Below are 17,246 nucleotides of genomic sequence, written 5' to 3' on the forward strand. Positions count from 1 at the left end.
GATTAAAACAAAACGGGACACTAGACTAAAGGGAAAAATTAGATGATCTTCCACCAGAACCCCATGTTCGCAACCAATGTTCCAGCCTATGGCTGTCCTCGGCGTGGGGGATGAAGCCGCTCGAAGAGATCCTCTTTGCCTCCCTAGGTAGAGACAACTCTGTTTATAGCTCCATTTTGCCTCATTTCCGACGCTTCGCCGACTGGCGCGTTCATGAACAAGCGCATAGGATGGTACCTATACGTAAATGCAAGTCCTGGCAGCCACAGTTATGTCAGCGTCACTCAGCATGTATAACCATTTTCTCCATTGGGGCAACTTCAAACTTCATCTGGCAGTGGACAGCTTAAGATTTACAAATAGATCCAGTGGAATTGCATCTCGGAGACTTTGCAAAGCGAAGGGGAAGATGACTGACTGCCCCAGAGGCAGCTCAGTAGCTCAGTATGAAAGTCCCGCTCTCGACTTGACAAATACTTGACTAGTGACTGTTGCTGGCGAGGTTTACGCACATCCGTCCTGATCGGGGAAGATTGTCGAGCCTCATGAGAACAATGGAAGAGCAAGGGCATCATGCCAAGAGTTAGTTCTCTAGCTCTTCACCACCGTAATGCACGAAAAAGACTTTGCACGAATCAGGTGGGCCTCCACCATGCTCTTTGTACCACCTAATCACTTGCTTCTCCGCAGAAGAGGGCTACCTATGTATGTGTGCATATGTGTGTTTGCAGGGGGAGGGAGGCAGTGTAGCAACGACAGGGCATCTAGGCATCTAGGCATCTAGTTTCTACCGAGAGCAGGGTTGCCTAAATCTCCCGGGAGAAGATGCCTGCCATCTCCTGCCAGGTGGTCGGTGTCTACCACCAATATCACCTTTCCATTGGCATAAGCCATCCCAGCCCGCCGGATCCCCACAGATTCCAGGGTTCTAAAGACTTGAGCAATCCTTTTGCTTATCTTCCGGTGAGACACGTTGGTATACCATGTATGTGTGACGTACTGTATGCAACAAGGTTACAGTTTGTATGTCACTAAAACCATACAACGTATGAATCAACAACAACCCCCCTCCTCCCCGCCACACACCTTCTATCAATTGTTCCGAAACCTTGCCTTGCATGTGGCTATCTGCGATTATCCAAATACTGGAAGAACCCACCGGTGTATGGAAGGTAACCTACAATGACTATCACCGAAAGGGGATCCTACGTTATTCAGCCGCGTCAATGGACTTCTTCGCTCGCCTACAGAGTTGGAATCAGTAAGTCAACGCGCACCTACAGACCAAGTCTTTGTTGCACATGCGACGCCTGCTTAACTTGAAACATGAAAGATGGGGTCAATGCTTTCCTACCTCCTCGACAACCAACGGGCCAGAGTGTCCCCGATCCCGACCATCACTGAGTGCATGACCCTATTCAACCAACCGTACGCTATCTTGAGCTCTTACTAGGTACAGTACAATAGATCTATCCTCGATGTCAGCAGAGATTCAGAAGCAACAATGACCCTCCGCAAAACACATGGGGAACACTCCTAAAGGCCTCGAGTCCCCATCCGAGTAGGAAAGCGACAAGAACAACCACCCATGCTTTTCACCAGGCCTACTTCCTTGTCAAATTGCTGATCGGAGCTGCAACCGAGCTTTTGGTCTGGCAGTTCTTCATGTATGTGTCTCGAAGTGGCAATCGATTACATCGCTGTTCTTCATACCATCGCCACCCCTCCACGTCCCGCCCACAGGGGGGTGATTGTGACTGGGTGTTGTGGTTTAGTACATAGTAGCTGCAGCTATTGAAACCGCTCTCCATGCCACTTGGACTCTTCGATGAAGGAGCCCCCCCGTTGTATGAAGTCGAGTTGATATCAATCTATCGATTGTCCATGTGCTCAGCAGCCTGCTCGGTTATATTGCGATCGGTCTTGGCTGCGCTGCTGAATCTGCGGCCATGAAATACATTTAGTATTCGACTCTGGGAAAGGGGACGATGTGGAAAGTAACTTATCCAATGTCCTGTACAGAGCTTGATGTCTGTTCCTCCTTGGGACAGGAGTTCTTCATGTCCTTGTCTTACTTTCATCATTTGTGCCAAGATTTTAGTGGTCTTGTAATCATATCATGTCGTGATATATCTCTTAGCCAGGTTAATTAAGGGGTTGGGGATTGTCTAGCTCTTCAGGTGTAGTTGGTGCTTGAAGAAAACTCTTCTGCTGAGCCTACTTACTCCGACGTTCTCAAAGAGATATCGTCTTTAGAAAACACACTAGACACGAATTTTCCGGGTGCTCCAGCTCCGTAGCAGAAGACACCTCCTCAATGCTTCTATCACCAAACCCACAACCTACAGTCACAGCCTTCGGTCTACTACATTTCGAAGAAGACAAAAAGGGACAATTTCATTACTAAACCTAGCCTACTCCATCATCCATCCCAGTACAACAATCCGCACTCCACCAAGCAACACAAAGCACCAATCGTCACTTTTCGTATCCCCGAACACAACTCGCATCGCATCACAATCAAGTAGACAACACCCGCTGCACGGAGGAGATACTCTCCTCCATCGGCTGCATCTTATCGGTCCTGTCAACAAGAACAACAACAACGCGTCAGCATAACATCCCCTCTTCCCTATGTCAGAAAAAAAATACAAGCGTATCTGACCTACCGTGTTGCGATGCGGATATCCGTCTGGATCCTGCCCACCCCCTCGTTATGGATCATGGTGTGAGCGCATCCGATGGTCTGCGATACCTGGTCCCATGTTCCCTCTTTCCGATCATGTCATCGTCAGGGATTCTTCGCTTCTTGACAGAGGTTCGTTCTACCGGGAGGTTAGACTCACCCACGGTGGTGCCGGTGGCATGCATCTGGGACTTGAGGCCGGTGTTCTGGATCAAACGCTGGATCTCGGCGACTTGCTTGGAGAAGGAGACGTCTTTGGAGCCGATCTATTTGGTTGTTTGGGGTGAGGACTCTGCTTTGATGGATGATTCATGGGTTTCGGAGGAGAGAGTTGAGGGGGGTCTTAGGTGTTGGTGGAAGTAGTACGTACGGGGATAAGCGAGAAGTCTGCGGTGCAGTACTCCGGGGTGGTCATGGGTGGGGTCTGGAAAACCATCTTGATTTGGGTCGGTTGGTTGGTTCGTACTAGCTGACTTGCTTCTTGCTTAGGAGCTAGGGATGTCGAGGTTACGATGAGTCTCCTACGAGTGCAGGGGGGAAAAGGGTCTCTTGCGCTCTGATATATCCTACACAGCTGGATGCGGATCACATGCTATGATTCACTATGAGGAGACACCCTTCAGTGGCCTGGCCTGTTCGTCTTAGTAGTACGTCTCGTCGACGGTTCTACCCCGCCTTTGCATCGGCTCGCTACCAGGGACATAGATATCTTGGAACAGCACGTCCAACCTTGGCTCCGGGGCAGGCATATGATTTGCCTCGTCCGCCTCGCGGTCGACCTTGCTGCGAACCTCCTTCTCCATCGCTTTCGTGTCCTCCTCCGAGATTACACCCCATTCCGTCAATTGATCCTTGAGAACGGAGATAGGATCATGATGCCGCTCGGCCTGTATCTCATCTCGGCACCGATATGTCGTGCCTGGATCAGACACGGAATGTCCGGCATACCGGTAGGTCTGGTACTCGTACAGCAACGGTCCGTTGCCCGCTTGGACGAATGCCTTGCCGTAACGCATCGCAGCCAGAACCGCGAGGACATCCATCCCGTTGACGCGCAAGCCGGGGATATACTGGCCGCGCTTATAAAAGTCGGTCATTGCAGATGATCGCTGCACAGATGTGCCCATTCCATATTTATTGTCTAGGGTTGGCCATTAGCGTTATGTCGGCAATGGAAACTTGAAATCTCGCCACGAGGAGGGATGCAAAGAAGAGTGCGAAACAGCTTACTCTCACAACAGAAGATGATAGGCAGATCCCACAGCTTGGCCAGGTTATAGGCCTCATGGACTTGACCCTGGTTTGCCGCACCGTCGCCGAAGATGTTGACGGTTACACTATCTCGATTGTTGTATTGCTGGGCAAATGCGATTCCCGCTCCAACCGGAACATGCGATCCCACAATGCCATTCCCACCGAAAAAATTCTCTCGGAACATATGGATGGAACCGCCTTTCCCGTGGGAGATGCCATCTTGGCGTCCTAGCAGCTCCCCGAGAATAGACTTGACGGTGGCGCCGCGCATCAAGGTGGTTCCGTGGGAGCGGTAGGCGGTGATGAGCTTGTCGTCCCTGGAGATCCCATGTTCAACCCCCACTGCCACGGCTTCCTGGCCTATAGATAGATGGCAGAAACCACGGACTTTCCCTTCCTTGTATAATTTGTCGGCCGCCAGCTCCATGCGCCTGCGGGGAATTGTTAGTATGTGCCTCTAGGTTGGCGGTGTCAATTTTTTGGGCCCAATACGAAGAGATAAACTGACCTGATCATGAACATGTCATGGTATAGTTGTTTAAGTTGTCTTTTCGTTGTTTCGAGTGTATGTGGAGGTGCCTCGAGATTGTATGTTTCATAGCTTTCTTCTGCGATCGGGACCTTGAATGGCTTGTCATCGTCCTATATAGTAGTCGACGGTCAGGAGTGATCTATGAATATGATGTACACTCTGTATCTTGACGCACAGTTGGTATTTTAGCGATATCGGCGACGTGTGCCATACATCGACGGTCAGAGTAGCATAACCGCGTCCACGGAAGCGGCGCCTTCAATTTCAGGGATCTTGACAGCATAGAAAGGGAAAATTTGAGGTTCCAGATCGCTCGAAAGCAGTCGGTACCCGGTAATCACAATGCTGGCTTTAATGTATGGCTGAGGTCTGTCGACTTTTGTGGTTGTTCACCCTCATTTAAGGTCTTCGTAGTTTGCGGTGGACTATCATGCTCGGGAGGAACGTATCTGTGACGCAATGCATGATTAAAGCTTACACATGATACTGTAGCTTTGCACTCTGCCAGTGGTCGAGCCTATTGAGGAAAAGAAACGTAGATGTGTTCCAAGCAGCCAATGGCTTCTGTCCCACTGGATGTATGTAAGACTTCCGTGGGCGGGTTTTGACACTTTACCGGGGTCGTCTAAGTACATTCAAAACTTTAGGAACAGAGGGTATATCACTTCTGACAGCTGGATCTTAGATTCTCTTGAACTGCGACTCATATTTAAAGACTTGAGCCCCTTCCAGATTGAGCGCACCCTACCATTATATTTGATGAGAAGAAGACGGGGATCCATCATTGAACAGCAGGAGCGATGACGAAGGATGAGTGCCTCGGTGCCTGCGGGTGCACGGACCACGTTCAAAGAACGGGTCCGACGCGCGACGCGATTTGCCTCAACGGGGAAATCAATTTAGCACCCGGGCCCCGGTCGGAGTCAGTTAACCAGCACCAAGCGCCCAGTCCACAGAAACAAGACTGCTATAACATATTCCTATGGCTCACTGTGATTATTCCACTCGATCCTACCGTTTCAATCTGCGATGAACCAAGGGGAGAATACTATTTCCACCGCCCAGACGAGTCACAGCCCATCCTTCCAAACGCCGGACAGGCCTTCTTCGGGAGCACGCCGTTCGACCAGTATAGCGAATGCAGCCAAGGGCCAGTCCTGGTGCGACCCGCCGGCGTCTTCTTCGTTCTCCGCAAGGTCGTCCAAACGAAATCATGTCCCTAGCACGTTAGATCAAACCACCCTCACGCAGATCGACTTTGTGACGCCCACACCCCCGCCAGCCCGCGCAGATGAAAGCCTCCAGTACCTCAATGAGAAGCAACCGCAGCGGGGCCGGCAAGCCCATCATGAAGTGATAGAGCTCGATGACGATTCGAACAACGATGACGAGTATCGGCCGCCATCCAGTCGCCAGCCTCGCCGAGCCCGCGGGGTCAGGTTCGAACAAGGGCCGCGCAGTACATCGACCGGACACTCGAAGTCCAGTCATTCGCGCGAAGTAGACTCGAAGTCGAAGCGCAGGAAGAGTGGCGGAGGCGTCAAGGGCAACAAATTAGACAAGGATGCAAAGAAGGGCAACAAGACTCTGACACAGATGGACTATGTGCGGCGCTATCTGAAGATAGAACCGGACGATGAGGTGAAGTTGGAATATACTTATACCACGCCAAAAAAGAACGACAGGAAGCAAGCGAATCGGCACGCTGCTGGTAATCTGGCCCCGCAGTCGGACCATTTCTCCGACCAAGAGGCCTCAAGCGGAGGCAAGAAACGAAAATTGAGCATCGCTGCTGATACGAAGGTCAAATTGGAAAATGAGAAGGAAAATTACCCTCTAGACCCTGGCTCCGTGACCCCTCGGGCGAAGCGGGAGCGTGAGATACCGTCGTCTCAGTCGCCTGAAAGCTCGGGTCTCGCAATCATCACTTCCTCGCAGTTCCGTACCGCAACTCATTCGCCGTATAAGCGCGACGCTGCCGACACTGCAGGCCAGTGTATAAAGCAAGAATCGCCACTCTTGCAACGCATCAAAAAAGCGTCTCATAGCCCGCCGAGTGAAATTTCAGAATCTAATGAATATCAACCTGCCGCTTTGGTTCCAGACTCGCCATTACCGCGCAATTCCGCCAGTGACCAAGGGAGCATTGCTCTATTATCCGAACAAGTGAAGTCGGAGGAGTCCATTGAGCATCATAGAATCAGTGAACATGTCCCTAATACTCAGAGAACCGTGGTATATGAGACAGACGCGGAAACAGATTACGGTGACCTGGAAGATGATCTGCCTAATCCCATCGAATCACCTCGACAGAGGAAGGTACCGCATTACGATCCCGGTGCAGCCAATCTCGAGCATGAAGATCCCACAGAAGAGAGCTCACAGGCTCTTCCTCCAATGGCTCCTCCGGAGATGGAAGAAGAGTCGGAGCAGCTGCATCTAGATGATAATCCCACTTCAGATGCATCATCGATATACTATCACAGAATCCAGCCAGCCACTCAGTTCCCCCTTGGACCAGTGCCCAATCTGAACACCCAGAGACTGGCCGAGCTATTTCCGGATGAACGCAACGATGAAAGCATCGCTACCATGTCATTGACAGAGCCATCTTCTAAAACTCCCAAACGCATGACTGTTGCATCTGAGACCCAATCTTTGGATCCTGAGACGTGCATAGATTCAGATCAGACATTGACTGAACTTGTTCCGGAATCTTCGCCCATTGTACGACATGATAGCGGAAGCGCCAATTTTCGGACGCCCGCTCACTGTCTTGCTTCGCGAGATATAGTACAAGTCGAGTCGTCACAGCCAGCAGACAGGCATCGTAATCGCTCCCAGAATCAAGATGAATCGGGTCCTCGCGGCTTGATCAGGAGAAGTGACCTACTCACCTCAAGCGTGATGGAAAGCATTCCACTGCCGGTATTCTTGATGGATAGTCAGGACACAGTTGGAGAACCCTACAGCTCGCCCAAGGGAACGTAATTTCCGAGAACTGAGTTTGAAGACACCCAAGTATATGATACATAATGATATGAGTACATGAATGACAAGCAATTTAATTACATCTTTCCTACATACCACACTGCACTTGTGCCTCTTATCGCAGCTGTAGACTACTACCTAATATAAGTAGACCCTGAAACTACGTGGGGGCGGTCGGGCCGTTGTAACCCCGGGAACCAAACCGCCCGCCTGCCCATTGACCCGCCGCTCCGTCATTTGAGTTCCCAACTCCAACTCCAACTCGCTCGTTATCTCCAACTGACAGAGATGGATGTAGCGTACGACCACATCCAGGAGGAGATCTTCTCTCCCAACGAGGCCTCGAAAAAGGAAACCGACCAGAACGAGCCCGCTAAGACGGAGCGCCCCAACGTCGATCTCAACGCGGAGCTTCAAGAAACATTCCGCGCCTTCTCCGCCAGCCCCTGGGGTGCACGCATCGGTGGACTCTGGGATAACGTCCGCAAGCAGGGCGAGAGCTATTATGAGGGGGCCCGCCAAGAGTATGCTGCTGCCAGCGAGGAGGCCGCCAAGGGCCTTTCTGACTTGAGGAGCAGTCTCGTCGGGCGCACGCGGGGTCTCTCCCTGAGCACGGCGTTCAGCTCAGGGGCCACCGGCGCAGGGGCCAGCACCACCGGCAAGGACGAGACGTCTACGCCGACCGGTACCTCCTCCAAGGTCGAGGCAGATGCATCGTCGACTGTTGGGGAGAAAAGCCTCGATGCCGGCGGCGCTGCGGATGCTTCTTCAGCTTCGGCTTCCAAGCCGGGTGAGGGGTTCCTTTCCCGCTTCAAGGCCGAGGCGGCCCGTCGACTGAAGGAAATCGAGAAGGCGGAGGAGGCTGCCGATGAGGCGATCTTGCGATTTGGCATGAACATCGGCCAGAAACTGCGCGAGGCGGTCAGCATCGTGCCTCCGAGCAGTGAGGGTTCCGGAGATAAGCTTCTGTTCGAGAGCAAGGATGCGGAGGGCAAGCGGGTCATTCACGCCACGCGCTTCGAGGCCCAGCTGCACGTCATCCACTCGACCCTGGAGAGCTTCACCAACGATCCGCTCAGCGAGCTCTGGCCGGCGTTCAAGCAGGAGTTCATGATCGCGGAGAAGACCGAGGCGATCGCGGCCGATCTCGAGAAGTATCCTGAGCTGCGCTCGGCGATGGAGAAGTTGGTTCCCGAGAAGGTGGAATACGCCACCTTCTGGTGCAGATACTACTTCCTTCGTCTGGTTATAGAGACTGAGGAACAGAAGCGCAAGGAACTTCTGCAGGGTATGTCTATGTCCTTTTCTTGCCATGGTTACAATATGTCGGCTGCGGCTTTTGTCGTATCACTCCTGCTGACAATGAGCTACAGGTGCAACCGTCGATGACGAGGAAGTGAAGTGGGACGATGACTCCGATGAGGAGACCGACTCCCCGTCCACCCCTCAGGTCAAATCGAACACTACTGCCACCATCCCCACCACTACTACTCAGACCGCCACCCCTGTCCCTGCTGCCACCACCACCGTTACCGCCCCCGCCGCCACCACCGTGAAGACCGCCAACCCAACCGAGCCCCGTCGCTCCAACGACCAGCAATCCCAACCCGACAGCGAATCCAGCTACGATCTCGTCAGCGGAGCCACCAGCCGCACCCCCGCAAGCCCCAAGGAGAAGCCCAAGGACGATGACAGCGACGACGACTGGGAGTAATTGTCTCTTCTCGCGTAAATCCACCCAGTAGCATCCCGCGTTTTCAAGTCTCTCCTCCCTACCTCAACCGCATACACCTGACCGCTGGCTGGTCTGAAGGATTCGAAATCCCCTTGCTCCTACTATTACCTAGTCCTTTTTTGCAAGGAGTTATGGCTGCCTGTTCTAAATTCCAACCTCTTTGATTGTGATGGCGTTAAGAACCCCCGTTCTGATATCATATCTCATTTGCCCCAAATTCTGATCACGTATTTATCACCTCTGCCCCGGCCTTCCACCCGCCAGCAACCCGTGCGTATCCAACTAGCTCAGTGTTTATCTGCTGCCCCCTCCGGTTCCCGGTTCCTCCATTAGTGGTATTTTAGTCATGGTCGAGGAGGGAACTTGGTTTGCCAGGCAGTGGCACAGTAACGCATATGAGTAGTAATCCATCCATTTCCAATGTCTGCCATCATCCTTACAGATACCGAATCTACACAAACTCTAGAAGTATTCAAAACATAGTTCCGCAGAGCACACCATCTTTCGTCACAAGCTCGTAGATCAGATCATTACCTTGCGTCATTTAGAACTATGTATGTGACAATGTACGGCCTTCTTTAACAATCGATAAATACATAGATTCGTTGGGGGGTGGGGGTTCCATTCTATCACCCCAGGTCAAAGGGCGTGCGTGGGCTCTAATGATCCGACCCCTCAACACTGGGCACGGGGGTAGATCGTCTCGAGAGCGGGGACCCCCTTCGCGATGTTCTGTCTTCCGCGTGCAACGACGACGACGAGCCACTCTCCATCCGCAGCTTACTGTGATGACGATGCCTCTCCGCCCGCCCGCCGCCACCACCACCACCAGTCGCAATAGAGGACAAGGGCGTTTCGGGTGTGGCCTCCCGAGAACGGAGGTGAAAGCCGCGGACGCGGTCGCTGGGGGAGAAGGGGTACTCGCTCTCGTCGTCGCGGCCGTAGCGGAGCGGGGTGGTGCCCCGGGGGTCATGGTCATGGGCATCGTAGGCGTACTGGTAGTCCTCGCCGCGGCGCTTGACGGGGCTTTCGTCGTAAGGATCCCAGCCGACGCGGCGGCGAGCGTCAGTGCGGAGCCGCTGGCGGTGCTGTTCGTCGCCGCCGGCGCCGGTGGTGGAGGACTCCTCGAGGAAGAAGTTCAGGAGCTCGTCGCTGATGGACAGGTGGGATTGTTGCTGGAATTGCTGGAGGGAGGTGAGGCGGAGGAGGGTCTCGAGGAGGGAGAGCGAGGTGCGGATGTTGTTGAAATGTGGGTTGGAGACGGTCGTGGTCTGCGGGGGATGGGGGCGTGGGGAGCGTTTGGTGGAGGTGGATGTGGTGGAGGCTGGGGTCGGGACGGGGGAGTTGTGCGTCGGGTTGAGGGAGAGCTTGGCCATTGCTTCGGAGGCGGGGTCGTCTTCTGCGTCGGAGGTGTCCGAGTCGGAGGACTCTTCTTCGGTGTAGACTTCGAAGGCGATCCATTCCGGGTCCAGGTCTTTGGGGAGGCGCCATTGCGAAGGGATCGAGTCTTCGTGGAAGCCGGGGTGGTCGTCATGATGGTTATTGTTGTTGTTGAGCTGGGCGTCGAGTTGGGCTTGGAGCTCGTCAGGCTCGTCTTCATCCTCGTCATCCTGGCTGTCGGAGACGTGGCCTAGCTCTGATTCGTCGCGTTCCAGCATGCGTCGCGGCGGAATGGCGTTGATGTCGCGTTTGAGGAGGAGGACGGGGTTGTTCGTTTCTCCCTCGGTGCTGATGTTCAAGATTTTGCCGGTATCGGCGTAGAAGATCTTGGAGATTTGGTGGATGGGCAGGATCTCGCGCAGTCCGGCGGTGTTGACTCCTTCGAAGTGCTCGGGCTGCGCTTCGCCTTCGTCGAATGTGTGCACTCGCCCGTCGTCGAGGTCCTCGACTATGAGAACTTGGTAAGCGAACTCATCCACTCGTGCGTCACCAGGGAGGCCTATGTGCCGCGTTTGCCGGTGCCGCGGATGTGTCGCCAGGTCCATGGGCACTCGACGGAGTTTCAGGCGAGCTTTGTGCATGACCTCTTTCCAGGTCGCCTCGCGTATGCCGTCCTCGTCATGCGGGCGGAGATGACTTGCGAAGAGCATGTACATGGATAGCGTAAATGTTGGACCAATCTGCACGGCGTGGGACGGAGACATGGAGTACTGGGTATCGCCTGCGGTCAAGAACGTGCTCGCCTGCAGCAGCCGAGAGGGAGACACGGTCGATGGTAGGTTGACTGAAAGCTTAGCGCCAGAGGTCGTAATAGCCAGGTTCATCAAGGGCACTGCATCTTCGATGCGCACAAGCAGTTTCTTGATGTCTCGAATGATATGCTGGATTTCTTTCTGCTGCTGCGAGCGATCGCGGTTGGGGTTGGCTCCTCGGGCGTAGAGCTCTTCAGATGTTGCAGCCTTTGCTAATCGCTGGCCCAGCGCCTGTATGTCCCATCGTAGAGATTTGGTGAGGAATACTGCTGACTCTAGCGATGTGTTTCCTCTTGCAGCGCTGCGGGGAATTAGAACGTGTCTCACTACGCTGTTGGATATGAGACTCACATAAGCTCAATCATGTCGATAGCAGGAGAGATGACCTGTCGTCTGTCTTCAGCACACAGTTCTATACTCGCGTGTAGGAGTTTTGGAGAGAGCGAAGCTTACCTGGATCTTGCTCTCCAAGCGGTGCTGCAGAGAGAGCAATTCGTCTCTTTCCTCGCAATTATCGACATTCTGAACTGCGTCAGTAACGAAGCTCCCAGAGATTTCTGGCAAGTGACGACTCGGGAGGTTCTGAACTAACTTTGAGCAGCCGTGATGACTGACGGATGGCATATTTGGCTGTTATGGCTATTCCCGAGCTACATGTCCACTCAGTGAGCTAGCTGCCCAACAAGATCAGGCCAAGAATCGCCGAGTCATACCGAATGGCATAGTTCATTGCCTGCTGGGTAAGCTGAGACAGAAGTTAGCTTGTATGTAGCGTGACAAGTGACATAAGGGCTTACTCTGGCCAAAAAGACATCCATTTTGCCTCAGATCTATAGTAGCAGCTGCAGAGTGATGTAGATCGGCGATAGCTGCTGTATGCAACTGGCCCGTAGCGGCCTTGGGTTGTTCTGAGGTGTTAATCGGCGATAAGCCACCCACGTTGTCTGTTGTTTGGTTTGGCAGTTGAGGACACCATCCATGAACTTTCGAAGTCTTTTTCTTTTCTCCTCTTTGTCACCTGCCTAGAGCTTGCAGTTTGATTATTCGGCGTGAAGTCTGCGTAACCAGCAACAAACGCGGCAAACGCAACACACGCGGAGGCGGGGAAGAGACGCAGCTGAGTCAGCCAGCAGCAAAATCAATCGGGCTCCGGAGAAAAAACGCCCCTCATTTGGCCTTTTGCCTTGTCTTTCACCCCTCTTCCCCGTCTTCCAGACCTGCTTTCTGATATCTCTGGGATATCTCTGGGACCTTGCCTGAGTTGTTTGCTCTCTTTGCGGTTTTCCAGCGCTCTACACCATGGCCAACCAAACCCCCGAATCCTGGGAGGATGAGCTCTCCAGACAGACCGAAGGTGTGAACCTGAACAACAACGGCCGTCGCCCGCAACAGCAGTTCAGCTACCAAGGCTCGACCTTCACTCCTGGCGCTGCTTCCTTCACCCCCGGCGCCGCATCATTCGTTCCTGGTCAGCAGTCGTACGGCGGATACCCCCAATACGGCCAACAATACGGATACCAGCAGCAGCAACAGCAGCCTTACGGTCAGTACGGCCAACAATACGGAGCCTATGCTCAGCAGCCCGGTTACAACCAATACTACAACCAGCAACAATACGGTGGCTACCAGCAGCAACCTCAGCAGCCTCAGCAGCCTCAGCAGCCTCAGCAACAACCCAAGCCCGCTGCGGAGCCCAAGCCCGCCGCTAAGGTCCTGAGCATTGGCGCCGAGCCCAAGGCTAAGGTTCTCAGCGTCAGCGGCGCCAGCGACTCCCCCAATGCTCCGAAGACGAAGGTCCTCTCCATTGGCGGCACTTCCGCTTCTCCCAGTCCCGCGACTTCGGGTACGGCCACCCCCGGTGACACTAAGGGTGCTGCTGCCGCCGACGCCGCTGCTAAGGTGACGGCTTCCAAGGCCATCGAGAAGACCGAGAAGAAGGCGGAGGCCAAGGCTGCTGCTAGTGGCAAGTCCTCCCCTGCTCCCGCCTCCGGCCGGTCATCCCCTGGCCGCTCCAGCCCTTCCAGAGCCGAGGTGGTGAAGGCTGCTCGCCATGCCGATGCTGTCGCCCAGGAGCAGAAGGCCGACGTCGACGAGGCCACCCTGAACGAACTGTACGGCGAGCTTGAGAAGAAGGAGCACGTCAACGTGGTTTTCATCGGACACGTCGATGCCGGTAAATCCACCTTGGGAGGCTGCATTCTCGTCGCCACTGGTATGGTCGATGAGCGTACTTTGGACAAGTACAAGAGAGACGCCAAGGAAATGGGTCGTGAGACCTGGTATCTTTCCTGGGCTTTGGATCTCAACCCCGAGGAGCGCGCCAAGGGCAAGACCGTGGAAGTTGGCCGCGCCCATTTCGATCTCCAGCTGAAGAACGGTGTCACCAGAAGCTGCAGTATTCTGGACGCTCCTGGTCACAAGGCCTACGTCCACCACATGATTGGTGGTGCTTCCCAGGCCGATGTCGGTGTCCTTGTCATTTCAGCTCGTAAGGGTGAGTACGAGACCGGTTTCGAGAAGGGCGGTCAAACCCGCGAGCACGCTTTGCTTGCTAGAAATACCGGTGTGCGCAAGCTGGTCATTGCCGTAAACAAGATGGACGACCCTACCGTCGAGTGGAGCGAGGAGCGTTTCAAGGTCTGCACCACAAAGGTGGCCAAGTTCTTGGAGGCATTGGGTTACGCAAAGGCCGGTCGGTACACTTCATCATTATCGTTGGAAGTGTCAGACATACTGACAATTGAATGCAGATTTGACCTTCATGCCCATCAGTGCACAGACCATGGTCAACATCAAGGACCGGGTAAGTGAAAGTCTGCCATATCACGAAATCTATATGCTTACTGGTCAATATAGGTCACGAAGGACGTGTGCCCTTGGTATGATGGACCTTCGTTGCTGGAGTACCTCGGCGACATGGAGCTCCCTCCTAGAAAGCTGAATGCTCCTTTTGCCATGGCTATCAGCGCCAAGTACAGAGATATGGGAACTATGGTTGAAGGCAAGATCGACAGTGGTGTATGCATCTCCCACCATTGCTGTTCGTGTCTATTTCCTAACAATGCTACAGATCGTCAAGAAGGGTTCCCAAATGGTGGTGGTGCCCGGCCTTGCCAAGTGTGAAGTTGCTGCTTTGTATGGTGAAACCGAAGACGAAATCGCCACTGGCAGTTGCGGTGACCAAGTCCGCATGCGTCTTCGCGGTGTTGAAGAAGAAGACCTTCTTCCCGGATTCGTCCTGTGCTCTCCCAGACGTTTGGTCCACTCTGTCCACTCTTTTGAGGCCAAGATCAAGTTGCTCGAGATCAAGGGCATTCTTTCTGCCGGTTTCAACTGCGTTATGCACGTGCACTCGGCTGTTGAAGAAGTCACTATCGCCGCTCTTCTGCACAAGGTATGCTCTCTTTCTCGTCGAAATGCCCGCTCCTCCGCTAACGCTTATCTTTGTAGCTCGAACCCGGCACCGGTCGTCGCAGCAAGAAGGCGCCCGCCTTCGCCAGCAAGGGTATGACTGTTATTGCCAGAGTAGAGGTCACCTCGACGGCTGGACAAGTTTGCTGTGAACCTTTCTCCTACTCGGAGCAGATGGGAAGATTCACCCTACGTGACCAGGTAAGTAGCCGATCTTCCCAGACATGCTGAAATCAAGCGCGTCGCTAACAGGACTGCTAGGGACAAACCATTGCTATCGGTATGATCACCAAGCTTATCGAGAACGAGGAAGTTGTTGCCGAGTAAATGTGTGAATAATCGGGCATTGGCATCCATTGCATAAGCTCCCAATCTCTCTTACCGCGGCCAATAGGACAAGAGTTTATCGGGCTCGACAATCTAGGGTGGCATGGGCGGGACCACGGGCTCGACACAATGACAAGCTTAACGTTGGTTGATGATGATGAATCTTATTTTTTTTTTCTTTGTGAGAATTTTGATTCCATTTTTGCTCCTGCTGAGTCGATAGAAAGCGACTAGAAAATCGCGCCATAAAACTTGCCATGCCCACCCAGCATTTGCTTCAGATACACAACACCAAGACCAAAGAAGTCTTCTAGTACAGTCTAGTCCAGTAACCATGGCAGTGTATTTATCTATATCAACAAAGGAAAAAAAAGGGGGGGGGAATCGAAATACATACAACACGGAGTAAATTCAAGTGTAATCAAGCACCAGAAATAAAGAGGGGGAAGGGGGGAGGGAATTAAGATCACCGGCGCTTCTTCGACACAACCGTCGTAAACCCATCATCATCGACCTCCGGCTCGACCTTCTCCCTGGGCGCGCGCACCAACGCCGGCGCCGCCGCATCATCCATATCCACATCCATCGCCTCGTCCTCGTCCTCATCATCCTCATCCTCATCACTATCCTCCTCCCCATCTGCTCCCGCCGCCGCCGCCCGCTGAATCCCGGCAGCAGCCTGATTCTGGCCCCCCTTGCGCTGATACACCTCCCACATGTGCTGGATGGCGGCGTACTCCCCGCGCTCCGTCTGGGCCTTCATCTCCATGATCTGGTCCGCGACGGCGGCGGCGCTCTCGTCGTCCACGTCCACGTCGAACTCGTCCGTCATCACCTGCACCAGCACGTCCTCCAGGTCGTACGAGTCCGTCTCCGGCCGCGTCGCCAGCATCTCCGAGATCGCGCCGCACAGCCAGTCCCGCTTGTCGGCCGAGGTCGGCCCGCCCCAGAGGGATTGCACCGCCAGCGTCAGCGCCGGCCAGTTGTGGAGCGCGAGCGTGATCCCCAGGTCGAGGTAGTTAGTTCCGGCCGGGGGCGTGGCGGTGGGTTCTTCGGGGTGGGTGGACATTTTGGTGATGGTGTGTTTTTGGGGTGGGTTTGAGGTAGGTTTGAGATTGGTGGGTTGGGGGTTGCGCGAAATGAGGAGGTTCGAGGGACTGCAGTGGCCCGGGTTGAGGATTGTTGTTGTGTTGTGTTGTGCTGCGGGCGGCGGTATGGTATAGCGGGGGGTTACTGGACTCGGTTTTCCCGGGAGGTGATTGAGTACCGTGAGGGAAGGGGTGGCGTAGGTGAGGATTATGTGAGGCTCTAAAGAGACTACTAGTGATGTGAAGGTCTAATTGATGCAAATAAGAAGAATGTAATGCGAATATAGTAAGGAACAGCGCTGGCGCTAGTCTTGTTGGACTCTTTCCAAATTTTTTGTTGGTGGGGGGGGGGCGCCGATATGGATGGGCTAGTTATCGCGCGGCTGATTAGATAGATAAGCGGTCATGTGACTCTCTTACATTATGGCTGGTGAGGAGTCTCGTGCTCTCTCGATTCATGGTTGCTGAGTAAAGATAGCTTCGATATAACTAGCTGCTGCTGCAATAATACAGATTGAAGGTAGAGATGTTGAAAGTTATAGGGGAGTTTAGTTTGAGGGCCAGCAGCTGCACGGCCATTTTTGTTGCACCTTGCCAGAATCCAATCTCTGGATATATACTTCTGTGTTAGAAAACACTTATAGAGTGACAAATTTGGATACGAACTCGTAACTGCGAGCAAAACCCCCAGAACCGTACACAATCGATGCTTTTCTTTCGTCGGAAAAAATCATCCAAAACTTTTACTATCGATATAGGGTGCTTCTCATTTCCAATGAGAGTTCCAAAGTATTTTGGAATCTCCCAACCATGCTCCTAAAAGTCTGTGCTTAGGAGAGGTCATAGTGTCCGATTCGTTACTTCAGACGCAAGAAGCTCAAGTGCGCAAGGGTATGGCTCACCTTCTAAAAAATGAAACTCACATGATTTACAAAAAAAGGGCCTTCTCAAGTCGAAGGAACATGACAGCAAGTTATACAGTTGAAAAACTTGGTTGATAATCGTACATCGTAGGGCATAGATAGAAGAG

General features: G+C 53.4%; 7 protein-coding genes across 7 annotated transcripts; 3 read left to right on the forward strand and 4 right to left on the reverse strand.

The window, feature by feature from the left end:
* Positions 1-2,271: 2,271 nt before the first annotated feature.
* Positions 2,272-3,122, reverse strand: BO72DRAFT_438383 (thiamine-binding protein; the record flags this gene model as incomplete). Its single annotated transcript, XM_040943380.1, has 4 exons — positions 2,272-2,584; positions 2,670-2,772; positions 2,847-2,952; positions 3,057-3,122. The coding sequence occupies 4 exons, from the start codon at positions 3,120-3,122 to the stop codon at positions 2,521-2,523; spliced, it is 339 nt and encodes a 112-aa protein (XP_040797050.1). The 3' UTR covers positions 2,272-2,520.
* A 132-nt stretch (positions 3,123-3,254) lies between these two features.
* On the reverse strand, positions 3,255-5,244 carry BO72DRAFT_531412 (putative pyruvate dehydrogenase E1 component alpha subunit). The gene is made up of 4 exons (XM_040950368.1): positions 4,648-5,244; positions 4,449-4,582; positions 3,917-4,371; positions 3,255-3,827 (listed from the first exon to the last, which is right to left on the reverse strand). Exons 1-4 carry the CDS (start codon positions 4,753-4,755, stop codon positions 3,328-3,330), a joined length of 1,197 nt encoding a protein of 398 aa, XP_040797051.1. The 5' UTR covers positions 4,756-5,244; the 3' UTR covers positions 3,255-3,327.
* Positions 5,245-5,388: 144 nt separating this feature from the next.
* On the forward strand, positions 5,389-7,532 carry BO72DRAFT_480551 (uncharacterized protein). Its single transcript, XM_040947642.1, has one exon. The coding sequence runs from the start codon at positions 5,502-5,504 to the stop codon at positions 7,461-7,463; it is 1,962 nt and encodes a 653-aa protein (XP_040797052.1). The 5' UTR covers positions 5,389-5,501; the 3' UTR covers positions 7,464-7,532.
* A 180-nt stretch (positions 7,533-7,712) lies between these two features.
* Positions 7,713-9,623, forward strand: BO72DRAFT_480552 (BSD domain-containing protein). Its single transcript, XM_040947643.1, has 2 exons — positions 7,713-8,751; positions 8,837-9,623. The coding sequence occupies exons 1-2, from the start codon at positions 7,752-7,754 to the stop codon at positions 9,175-9,177; spliced, it is 1,341 nt and encodes a 446-aa protein (XP_040797053.1). The 5' UTR covers positions 7,713-7,751; the 3' UTR covers positions 9,178-9,623.
* A 195-nt stretch (positions 9,624-9,818) lies between these two features.
* BO72DRAFT_252092 (RanGTP-binding protein) lies at positions 9,819-12,448 on the reverse strand. Its single transcript, XM_040940041.1, has 6 exons — positions 12,188-12,448; positions 12,104-12,135; positions 11,983-12,040; positions 11,844-11,912; positions 11,742-11,776; positions 9,819-11,691 (listed from the first exon to the last, which is right to left on the reverse strand). The coding sequence occupies exons 1-6, from the start codon at positions 12,206-12,208 to the stop codon at positions 9,858-9,860; spliced, it is 2,049 nt and encodes a 682-aa protein (XP_040797054.1). The 5' UTR covers positions 12,209-12,448; the 3' UTR covers positions 9,819-9,857.
* Positions 12,449-12,689: 241 nt separating this feature from the next.
* On the forward strand, positions 12,690-15,128 carry BO72DRAFT_388121 (translation termination factor GTPase eRF3; the record flags this gene model as incomplete). The annotated part of the gene is made up of 6 exons (XM_040941701.1): positions 12,690-14,082; positions 14,141-14,193; positions 14,247-14,408; positions 14,461-14,784; positions 14,841-15,002; positions 15,063-15,128. The coding sequence occupies 6 exons, from the start codon at positions 12,690-12,692 to the stop codon at positions 15,126-15,128; spliced, it is 2,160 nt and encodes a 719-aa protein (XP_040797055.1).
* A 190-nt stretch (positions 15,129-15,318) lies between these two features.
* BO72DRAFT_452133 (uncharacterized protein) lies at positions 15,319-16,559 on the reverse strand. The gene has a single exon (XM_040945664.1). The coding sequence runs from the start codon at positions 16,195-16,197 to the stop codon at positions 15,595-15,597; it is 603 nt and encodes a 200-aa protein (XP_040797056.1). The 5' UTR covers positions 16,198-16,559; the 3' UTR covers positions 15,319-15,594.
* Positions 16,560-17,246: the final 687 nt, after the last annotated feature.

Source organism: Aspergillus fijiensis (assembly GCF_003184825.1).
Source record: "Aspergillus fijiensis CBS 313.89 unplaced genomic scaffold BO72scaffold_65, whole genome shotgun sequence".
NCBI lineage: Eukaryota > Fungi > Ascomycota > Eurotiomycetes > Eurotiales > Aspergillaceae > Aspergillus > Aspergillus fijiensis.